The 11,672-nt window shown below is 53.1% G+C and overlaps 1 protein-coding gene across 1 annotated transcript; it reads left to right on the forward strand.

Moving 5' to 3' along the window:
* The first annotated feature begins 904 nt into the window (after positions 1–904).
* LOC141737328 (olfactory receptor 14J1-like) lies at positions 905–10,506 on the forward strand. Its single transcript, XM_074572010.1, has 3 exons — positions 905–1,818; positions 9,812–9,918; positions 10,367–10,506. The coding sequence occupies exons 1-3, from the start codon at positions 905–907 to the stop codon at positions 10,504–10,506; spliced, it is 1,161 nt and encodes a 386-aa protein (XP_074428111.1).
* The last annotated feature ends 1,166 nt before the right edge of the window (positions 10,507–11,672 follow it).

Here is an 11,672-nt window from a genome sequence, read left to right on the forward strand (position 1 = left end):
ATGAGCTGACTCTCCCCTTCTGAGATACCATCACTAGGACACTTGGGTGTCTCCTTGGGGTGTCCTTCCAAGCACTGCGCTGCCCTCCAGGATGCCAGTCTGTCCTGGAGCGTCCTGGTGTTACCTGAATGCCCAGTGGAGAAGCGCAGAGACGCTACGACCAAGGAAAGGCTGCTGGGTTTGTGAAACGAGCCATGTGTGTCCTTGGCGAGAAGTGGGGTGCTGAGACCTTGAGAAAAGGTGAGACGCTGAGCTCTCGGCAGTGGGTTTCTCTGCTCTCAGCAGCGCCTGGTGTCTTTTCAGGTCTACATGTGAGTGTGATTCCCCTCTGTCTCAGAAAGGCACAAGCAGAGGGCAGCTGGGAACAAGACAGAGGGACAGACCAGCTCCCCTCGCTCTGCACTAACCCTCAGACAATCCCCTCGCCTGGCAGGACTCCCTTTGCTGTCCCTGAACGCAGCAGAAATGGTGAGGGTTTCTGAAATCCAAGAGAATCTCCTGCTGAGATGGGAGAGAGCTGTATAAGAACCTCTCTCCAACACTCTTGCAACTGTGGTTTCATGGCAATGGGAGTGCAGAGACTGACAAGCCCTTTTTTCATGAGGAGAGGTTTATCTGAGAAATTGGGACACCAGGACTGCCCACCCCATTCCCACGCATCTGCTGCTGCAGAGCAGGGCTGACTCCTGGGCATCCGGCGGGCAGAGGTCCCGCTCCTCCTGGCACACCTGGACAGAACCAACCAGAGCTCCAGCCACAGAGCTGAATGAAGATCTGATAGAAATGGAAAAGCAGTGCAGAGTGTGAGGTATGAGAACTGGTGTTGATTTTTCTCAGAAAAGTCTCCCCTAACTTCTCACTGGCCTTTCCTCCTTGTTCAGTGCTCCACACCAAAAGGCACCAAATGTCCAACAGCAGCTCCATCACCCAGTTCCTCCTCCTGGCGTTCGCAGACACACGGGAGCTGCAGCTCTTGCACTTCGGGCTCTTCCTGGGCATCTACCTGGCTGCCCTCCTGGGCAACGGCCTCATCATCACCACCATCGCCTGTGACCACCGCCTCCACACCCCCATGTACTTCTTCCTCCTCAACCTCGCCCTCCTTGACCTGGGCTCCATCTCCACCACTGTCCCCAAATCCATGGACAATTCCCTGTGGGACACCAGGGCCATTTCCTACAAAGGATGTGTTACACAGGTATTTTTTTTCTTTTTCTGTGCTGCAGCAGAGTTTTATCTTCTCACTGTCATGTCCTATGACCGCTACGTTGCCATCTGCAAACCCCTGCACTACGGGACCCTCCTGGGCAGCAGAGCTTGTGTCCACATGGCAGCAGCTGCCTGGGGCAGTGGGTTTCTCCATGCTCTCCTGCAAACGGCCAATACATTTTCCCTGCCCCTCTGCCAAGGCAATGCCCTGGACCAGTTCTTCTGTGAAATCCCCCAGATCCTCAAGCTCTCCTGCTCACACTCCTACCTCAGGGAAGTTTGGCTTCTTGTATTAGCGTGTTTTTTAGCTTTTCTGTGTTTTGTGTTCATCGTGCTGTCCTATGTGCAGATCTTCAGGGCCGTGCTGAGGATCCCCTCTGAGCAGGGACGGCACAAAGCCTTTTCCACGTGCCTCCCTCACCTGGCCGTGGCCTCCCTGTTTGTCAGCACTGCCGTGTTTGCCTACCTGAAGCCCCCCTCCATCTCCTCCCCATCCCTGGATGTGGTGGTGGCTGTGCTGTACTCCGTGGTGCCTCCAGCCGTGAACCCCCTCATCTACAGCATGAGGAACCAGGAGCTCAAGGATGCCCTCTGGAAATTAATGACCAGGTTATTTTCTGCAGCAATAAACTGTCTCCTGCAAATCACTCATAATGTAACTCATTATACGCCAAGCCCGTCTTCTGTAGCTTTGGTTAGGGGTTAGGTAACTGTGTGTTAGGTTTGGTTGAGGGTTTTTGGCTTTTTCTTACTTTTTTTTTTTTTTAAATTATATACTTTTGTCCTCAAATAAATGTCATTATTTGAGATTTTTTTTTTACTACCTATCTATCCAAATTTCTGAGACTCACAGAGTCATGCCCAAAATCCTTCTTCTCAGGCCTTTTCTGGAGCTGCAGGGGTAGAGCCTGAGCGCCGAGGAGGAGGGGAAAGAATCCCAGTACTTGCAGAGCACCAGCACTTGTTCTTTCCGGGGCTGCTCTATTTTCACTTCCACACTCGCCTTCTGAGCCCCTGTGTTGATCTAAGGCCTGAGTGCTCTGGCAGCTTGGTCATGGTGCTGCTGTGTAGCAGCTCTGTGATCACAGGCAGGGAGAAGCAATGGGCACCTCTGAGAAAAAGCTCGTCTGCATAACAGAGTTTCCACCATGAAAGGGGATCTGCTCAGGGCAGCGCAGGAAGGATCAGGTCTTCTTCCACAGTTGCTGTCAAGAGCGTTCCTTCAAACGTGCCCTGGTGAGGGATGCCCAGTAAAGAGGTAAAGAGTGTGCGTGTGCAGGGTGAGGGCACACACAACAGTGTCCTTGCACAGCCACACCTCCAGGGACAGAACTGAAGGACCAGCAGAGCGGGGTCTGGTCTGTGCCTTTGTTTGCTGGACACCCCGGGGAAGCTGTCCCAGGGCAATCGTCACAGAACAGACACCTGAAACCACCATTTGCAGAACTGGACGCCTACGCAAACCCAGAGAGGATGTTTGTCTGCCTGTGGAGAGACACCGAATAACGAGGTCAGAAGTCCCTGTTTGCATGGTTCAGAGGAGATTTCGGCATGCACACCGTGTGCATGTGGGGACATGAACCCGAGAGAGCACAAACACCAGCAGCTGTTCTTAGAAATGCCCGAAAGTGCTGTGGGACAGGCAGTGTCCCTTCATCGGAGAGTAACGTCCCCTGGGAAACCCCCTGAATGCAGCACTGGGATGGGCTTCCTTGACCCCAGGTCCCTGTGTCCATTCCTCACGCCGTGGGGCATCTCAGAGAGGTGCCGAGCAGGGAGACACAGCGCGGGGCTGAGGTGCTGCCGGCCTCTGGGAGTGGCAACAGGAGGCCATGGAGTCTGCTGCAGGGCCTCTGCCCGTGCCAGGGAAGGACTCGTGTCTCTGAGCAGCCCTGCCAGCGCCCTGACAGTGCTGGGTGTCTCCAGGAACAGCCTGTGTGCTACCTCACCCTCCCCTCTCTTCATGGCCTGTCCCTTTGATTACACAGTGTGACAGAAGCACCTCTGTGGAGCATCTCCCCTGTGCAGTCCGAAAGGGTTCTGCAGGCGTGAGCGGCATTGCCCTCTAGAAGATGGCATTTCTCACCTCTCACAGAGCACAGAGCACGTCTAGGGAGTAGGAATGCAGTGAGAGGCACACACTCTCCATGTTTCACCTCTCTGAACGTCCTTCACAATTTTTTTAAGCACCTGACAGAGAAGGAAATGCCCTCAGTACGAGATTTCCTCAACCTTCAGAAAATATCTTTTCCTCCTCTCTTCCTCTTGACCTGCCCCATGACTGTGGTTGGGAACACCCTCCTCATCATGGGGCTGCCTCTGGAAAACGGTGAAACCTGCTCCAGCTCCACCACTCTGACTGTCCCCTGAATGTGGACAGCACAATCTCTGCTCACAGCAATGGTTACTGCTCTTTCCTGCACCTTTGGCATGTACGGAGTGTTTCCTGCTGGTGGCCCCATCCTACGATGACGACTGGGCTGTATGCCACCCCCTGCTCTCTGCAAGGCTTGGGAACTGGAAGGGTTGTCTCCAGAAGAAGGCTGCACCTTGGCTGGGGGGATTTCTGTCATCTACAGCAATCATTTCCTTCTTGTCCCAGTTGTCCTGGACAGACGTCTGGACCAGATCTGGTCCAGATGTCCTGGAACACTTCTTTGTGGGGGTGAAATACTGGAACAGGTCACCCAGAGAGGTTGCATGTACCCAGTCTCTGGAGACATTCAAAGTTAGGTTGGACAGGGCCCTGAGCAACCTGTCTCATTGGAGATGTCCCTGCTCCCTGCAGGGGGTTGGACTAGATGACCTTTAAAGGTCCCTTAAAACCCAACCCTGTTTATGATTCTGTGATTCTGTGGGTTTACACCAATGCTGAAACCTTCCTGACGTGAAACCATTACATTCATCATGGACTTTGTTTTCATAACCTGCTTTTTAGACCCATTCTTCCCCTGCCTGCACTTGGGGGCAGCTCTCCTGCCCAGCATGGGCAGGCAGAAGGCCTTCTCCACCGGCTCCTCTCCCCTCCCTGGAGCCACTCCTTTCTGCGGCACCCCCACCACTGTCAGTGGGATGCCCAGAACAGCCCTCCTGAGAGAGTTTAACAACGCCCTGTTTCAACACGCACCTCACCCCTGCTCGATCCTCTCATCTACAGCCTGAGGAGAAGGAAGGATGGGGGTTGGGAGGAACTGACAGAAACAGCTTAGGAAAGCTGTCGGCTGCAGAGAGATCCCATTGGAGTCGTGGGCTTGTAGGAAGAAATCACTTCTGGTTTTCTTCTGAAGTGGCCCCCAAGGATCTGGACAGCGAGTATTGTGTCCTGGGCACTCCTCTGGCAGCGTGTCATAGTGAGAAGGCTTTTGGTGTCATGGAGATGGAGAAGGCTGGTCAATGCCATTGTGAGACCTCTCTCCAACACCTTGGAAAGGCCAGAGCCATCTGAGAGCCTTGGAAAAAGCAGAAATGAAACCAGTTTTCAAAAAAGCAGGAAGGAGGATTGGGACAATGACAGACTGGCCAGCCTCACCAGGGCAGGGGATATGACAAGTCCTCCTGCAGCCATCTGCAGGCGTTTGAAGGACAAGAAAAGGATGGCAGAAGACATGTGGGAGGGAAAAGAAGGGGATGTTGTGTACCCGGACTTTAGCAAGGCCTTTGACATGGTCTTCTCTAGTCTCCTTATAGCCAGGTTGTTGACAGCCGGGCTGAAGAAGTGGACGATGTGGTTGGTGGAAAGCTGTCTGAGTAATGACAGAGGGACATCATCTGTGGTACAAAGTCCTTCTGGAACCCATTTACTAGTGGCATCCATCAAAGACCAGCCCTTGACAACTACTATGGAACATTATTATCTCTCCGTATGATGGCAGACAATGCACTTTCACCTCCTTTGTAGATGATGCCAAGCTGGGGGAGCCCTTGAGGAATCCCACCCTGTTAGCACTGTTGGTAGCAGGAGAGTTGGGAAGGATGACTGTGGTGGGTTAAACATGGCAGGGCACGGAGGGTCGGAAGGGAGAAGCGCAGAGGGATGGCACCTTTGGGGAGGAGTGGACAGGAGAGGTGACCCAAAGCTGACTAACAGAGTACTCCATCCCACCGGCATCTTGCTCAGTATAAAAGCTGAGGGATCACAGGGCTCAGGCTCTTTTTTCAATGTCAGATGCCAGCTGGAGGAGCGGTGCTAGAGGAGGCTGGGAAGCAAAAGCGTGGTTGTGATGTGACAGTTCAGGGCAGCACTTGACCAGGGGCTGGTCCCAGGCAAATGGCGCTGGAGCCCCAGTGGTCCTGCTGTGGCTGGGACATTAATGGCCCCTGCGAGTGGGGCGGGGGCAGGGGCAGAAGGAGATGCCCTGAGCTGGAGAGGGAAAAAACTAAATGCTCCAAATGGGGCAGGAGGAATGCAAGTCACCCCGATTTCAGCAGAGGCACAAAGAGCCACCTTGAGCAGGGCAGGAGTAAATCCAGCACCTGGTGTAGGGCAGGGGCAAATGGAGCCTCCCCAGGCAAGAGAGGGGGAAAACCAGCTGTCCTGAGGGGGACACGATGAAAAGAAGCCACCCAAGCAAGGCTGAGGCCACACTGGATGCCCCAAGGGAAGGATATAAAGAAGAAAGCCTCCCCAAGTGGAGCAGGAGGAAAACTCCCTGTCCTGAGCTGAGCAGGAGGAACTCACTGCCCCGAGCAAGAGTGGGGAAAACTGGAGGACGCAGGCGGTGCAGGGGCCCAACTGGCGAGCTCAAGGAGGGCAGGGATAGCAACCAGCTGCCTTCTTGGGGCAGAGGCAACACTCATTGCCCTCCAGGCAGGTCGTGGGGTTAAACCAGATGCTAAAAAGCCACCCACAAATGGCTATTGGATCTGGAGGGTGGGAGAGCAGCTGGGTGGGGGCCTGGCAGCCACCCAAGGTGCACCCAGTGCAGTTGCTCAAGGTGGTGCTTTTGTAGCACTCCTTCAGTCAGCCTGTGGCTGGATCCTGTGGGGTAGATAAAATCACAGAATCGGGGAATGATAGGGGTTGTAAGGGACCTCTGGAAATCATCTAGTCCACCTCCCCTGCCAGAGCATGTTGAGCTAGAGCAGGTTGCACAGGAATGCGTCCAGGTGGGGTTTGAATATCTCCAGATACAGAGGCTACAGCACCTCTCTGGGCAGCCTGTCGCCGTGCTCTGCCACCCTTGAAGTCAAGAAGTTCTGAACCTGTCAGGCACCAGGTGCTTTGCTGCAGGAGTCTCACAGACGCAGTCCTGTATCTGGGAAGAGTGGAAAATAAAGCCCTCAGCCCCCCGACTGTGCCAGCCAAAGCTGTGAAGGGGCTCGCTGACAGCCCTGGGCAGGTTTCTATTCCTGGGGCTGGTGCGGCTCCAGGCAGAGGCGGGAGCTCTGTGGGCAGATGAGCAGCCCTTGGCCAGCAGTGCCTGGGGCAGCCCAACAGCTGCCAGCTGGTGGCTGCAGGAGGTGCCCCGGCTGTGGTGGCTGAGGGGCCACAGTGTGTCCCCGTGCGTCTGGGGGTGGCCCCTGTCACAAAGGGGCAGTGATGTGGCACCCACCCACTGCTTGTGAGCTCACCTGGCCAGGGCTTGTCATCCTCAAGAGCACACCAGCCAAAGCTCCTTGGGCTGAGCTGGCCTTGGGACAACTTGGCTGCTTCCTTTGCCACTTCCTTGGCTGCTTTTTCCCAACCATTCATCGTTTACTGCCCACTTCTCCTCACCTTCCATCCTCTTCCAAAGGTAACGATGATTTGACCTTCAGGACAGATCATACAGGAGGTAGATGTGGGATCAAAGTGATGGCTGGTCTATACCTTCGGAGCTTTAGGATGAGCTGTTACAGCTTTATAGGCTGGCCAGATACGCACTATGGGTAGAGTTCCTATTTGCTAATTGTTATTTCTTTACCATATCCTAGGGTGGGTAAGTAGGGGGTGGCAGTGTACTCTGAGGCTTTGGGCTCCGTCTGGAATGAGAAGAAGCCCATCCTGATGGATGCGGTAGGAAGAGAGACAGAAAAGGAGCACAGCGAAGGCAGCTGTTAAGGCAGCGGCTGAAAGCCGGTCCCTCCTGTGTCCAAGGGGGCAAAGTGTGGGCTGGAGAACCAGAGGGCTCTGCTGCTAATGGCAGCCAGAGGGAAGCAGCAGGTCCTCTTCAGAGAAGGTGACACCCAGTGCAGTCTTCCCAAAGGGCCTTGGTAACTGCTGTCAGTTGGATTCCTGCGACAGGGACAGCAGGGCTGTCAGCTGCAGCTCTGCAGCGCTTGGAACTACCACTGAAACGGTGCTGGTGGCGGATGCTGTTCTCTGGGTTTAGTTTGGGATTTTTTGTAATTTATTTTGTTGAGGTGCAGCTATTTCTTTGCACTCAGGTGTCAGGATTAGCACTGATCTTCTCTTTCTGGAGCATGTCCTGCCATCCTTCATCATCCAGAGCTTTCCCTGCTGTTCCTGAATGGCAGCGATGGCCTCAATGGGGCCACCCATCGCTCCTGTGAGTGACGACTTCACCATCAGGCTTGGACTTTGTGAATCCCCAAAGGCAAGGGACGTGGCTGGTGCTCCGTCCCTGAATGGTGATGTACCGGCAATCGAGAGGGAATTCTGGGGTGAGTCAGTCATGACTTATGAGCCAGTTTTGACATCTCATGTCATGACTTCTCATCATGATGAGACATGAGGGATGCCCCCATCCATCCCCCAAGTCCATTCGGCACCCAAGCACATCATCAAGGCCTTTCAGCCTTCAGTTCCCTGAGTGTGTTCTGCACTCCAGTTTGGGAAGAAAAGGCCTATTTTCACCCATGGCACTGAGGAAACTCCCTTTTATTGCAGAGATACCACAAAGGAGGCCAGCATTACCATGGTTCCATCCCATCTCCTGAGTATTCCATCCCATCTCCCATGCTCAGTGTAAAAGCTGAGGGATCAAAAGGTCAGCTCTTTTCTTCAATGGCTCTCTTTGTTCAGTGACTGATCCCTGAGGAGGACCCTGTTTGTCTGCCTTTGATCCTGATCTGTGCGTTCCTGAATCTATATCCGATATCCAGTTCCTATCTGGTGCTGAGTCCAGTCCTTGACTTCCCCAGTGCCTGCCATTGACATCTCGCTGGGAGCTTGAAACGGTTTTGTGTGCATTGTATCTATTTCATTATTTCCTTTATATTTAATTATTAATATTTCATTAATATAACTACTTTAATGAACTATTATTTTTATTACAGTAACCATTTTTTTCTAAACACATAAATCTTTTATCTCTTTTCTGTGTCTCCTTGGAGTGAGAGGTGGGGGAGAGCATCTGTCATCTCACCATTGGCCAATCTGCCCCAAACCACGACAGCCCTCCTGTCCAGCTGGTTTTTACCCATCTATTTATCCATCCATGCAGACCATAGTGTGCTGACATTGAACATTGTGGGGGATGATGCTGAAAGCCTTGCTGACTTCCAGGTAGAAGACAATCATTGCTCTTCCTTGCCCAGAAATCCTCTCCTTTCTTCAGAAAACGTAAAAAGGATGGCCAGGAAGAAGCTACCTTGCGTAAATCCAGGGTAAATCACCTTCTCTTTCAGACACCCAGAAAGGGGTGTCACAGGGGGGCACAGCCTTCTGTTACCCTGCTCATCCTTTGGGCCTTTTTGCAAGGTGCATGCAATGTTTGGGTTCTTACAGTAATCAGGGAGTTCCCTCAGACTCCGTGACCTTTCAAAGATGATGGAGAAGGCACTCACAGTGACACCGTCCTGCTCGCTCAGGTCCTTGGGAGCCTGCCCCTCCAGCCCCATAGGCTGGTAAGGACTATGTTTGCTCAAGTGACACCTGAATTGATCCACACTCACTGCTGGTTATTTTCTTCCAGACTCCTGCCTTGAGGAGCAAAGGGCTGAGAGACCTTGCTGGGGAAGACTAAGGCAAGGGGGATACAGTATCTCATATTTCTCTACACCTGTTCTTACTAAATTCTGCAGTGGTCACACATAATCTTTGGTTTTTTTCTTGCATTGGTCTGGAAGTACTAAGAGATCCTCTTGATGTCCTCGAAGCTCTTGCACGGGCCAACACTAGGGAAGCTTTGGCTCCTCTAAAGCCATCCCTATTTCTAAATTCCTGCATCAGTCCTTGCATCCACATTCCTTCCTTAGCCAAGCTGCTCTCCTGAAATGTCTGGTTGTTTTCCAGCTTATGGATGTCGACAGTTCTTATGCTTGGAAGATGCTTCTCTGAAAGACCAACTGTACCGAGCTCTGCTGCCTTTGAATACTGCTGCCCATGGGCCTACCACTGAAAGTCCCCTGAAGAGGCTAAAATCTTCTCCCGGTATTTCATGGTCCCTACAGCCAAAGCTGATACTGGTTTTTGCATCCCTGATCAGCACTTCCTCTTTTGCAAGGACTGGATTGGAGTGAGCATCACCTTTGTTGGTCTGTGCCTGTGCAAAGAAGTTGTCCAAAGAGACCCCAACACCAGCTGGACAGTATGCATCCTGCCATGCTCACCTGCCAGTGAGTGTCATTAAAGTCTCCAATAGCACTTGGGGTCATGGATCTGAGGACTTCCACGGCTTGCTTAAGCAAACCTTTCTCCACTTCCTTACCCTGATTGCAGGTGCTTTGTCTCCCACGAGGGTGTCACACTAACAGGCCTCTCCTCTGACCCTCACTCACAAGGGCTCACGCAACCTGCTGCGCATCCCGTAGAGGAGCTCCATACAGGCAACAAGCTCCTGCACATGGAGGGCATCTCCCTCCTCATCTTCCTGGCCCGTCTCTCCTGAAAAGCCCCTATGCACCATGGCAGCACCACTGTGAGCTGTCCCACCACCCCTTGCCACTTATTCCACCAACGTACAAACTCTAGGATGGCACACGGGACTCCAGCTCCTCCGGTCTGTGCCCCAGGCTGAGGGCACTGGTGCACATTTGGTCTGCAGCACCTGAGCTGGAGCACTGGGGCCAAGCTTGGACTTGTCCCAGGCAAACCCAGTACCAAGTGCCCAAGACCCCACACCTGCTAATGCTGTGCTCGAGACCAGAGACATACTGGATGCGACGGCAGGCGGCAATGTGAAGGCACTAAACGAGAAAACGCTGCTCCCTACAACACCAGAAAAGCCAGGCTGGGCTCTGTAGCCCTGGAAGAAGCAGGCTTTGTTGTCTGTAGTGTTGCTGAAGACCTGTGCTGGAGGTGAAGCTGATCTCCAGGATGACAAGGTGCTGCTCAAAATGTCCCTCATCAAGGGCCTCAGGAAAGGATTGTTGAAAGAAGAACTGGGAGAGTCTGGGAGCAGCCAAATCATTTGAGACCCCAGTGTGATAGGCTTCCTGTTCATGACCTTCTCTGCATCAGCGGAATGGAGATGGGTGAGACCGTGCCTCACTGCAGTGGTGGGTTTCAGTCGCTGATCCACGGAAACTGAACGTGCCTGAGATGCCACATAGGCTTGCACAAAGGAACCAAATCGGCCTGCAGTGCCCTCTGAGGTGTCCCTCACGCATCTGCTCTGAACACCAATGGCTTTCCCATAGGTCCTGTGCGGTCCCTGCCAGCCTGTGCTGGAGAGCGCTGGCATCTCACTTAGCACCACAGGCCTGTGTTTGGCCATTGAGAAGCTTCCTGAATTGGGTTAAGCCATGTAGGGATGTCCCTGAAACAGCTGCCATTACAGTCAGTGGAGAGCTAGGAACTACAGCTGATGGAGAAGAGAAAGAGAGGGACTTAGGTCCATTTGCTCAGCTGATGACCTCTGTAGGCTGCTGTAGCTATAAGGAAAAGGAAAGGTTTTAGTTGTCTTAAACGTAAACACCTGCTGTCATTTCCATCTGCCAAAGGAATTCCTCACAAGGCTCCAGGATGGTGCCTCCTGATGCTGCCTTGTCTCTCAGCATTGCTGCATTAGAGCTTGCAGTCACCTGCAAATGTCTTGGACAAGCTCTGGTGTCACCTCCAATGTCACCAGGTGTTTCCACCTGAACAACACCCTCAATCTCCATGAAGTAGCCTGAGAGCTGAGACAAGGAGCTCCCATACAGCTGCCTGTATTTGTGCACACCTGAACTGAGGCAAGAAGAATCCCACCTCCTGTGGGTTTGTGGAAGGAACAAGAGGGAGTCCTCCTCTAGCCCAGGACTTCAAACCCAGGATGAGATGCCTCAAATGATTCAGCTGCATCACTGCACCCGCCAGGGGTAAAGAGCTGTCTGGGTGTCCTGTCTAATGGTGAGACAAGGAAAGGCTATTCTCATGCCTAACTCTGTCTCTGGTAATAGAAATGACACAGCTGGAAAGAAGTGTCTCTGCCCAGCTGAGGAAGGGAACCTCAGTGCTGACTTCAGCCTGTTTCCCAGCAGGTTCTCCCGAAGCCCCAGGGACACCTGAAGGGAGGCCAAAGTGGGCAGAGAAAGGGCTGCCTTGGGCTGGTCCTCTGCTGCTGAGCTGGGCTGGGCTCCTGGGACAGAGGGAGCTCATG

Source organism: Larus michahellis, unplaced genomic scaffold, assembly GCF_964199755.1.
Source record: "Larus michahellis unplaced genomic scaffold, bLarMic1.1 SCAFFOLD_34, whole genome shotgun sequence".
Classification (NCBI taxonomy): domain Eukaryota; kingdom Metazoa; phylum Chordata; class Aves; order Charadriiformes; family Laridae; genus Larus; species Larus michahellis.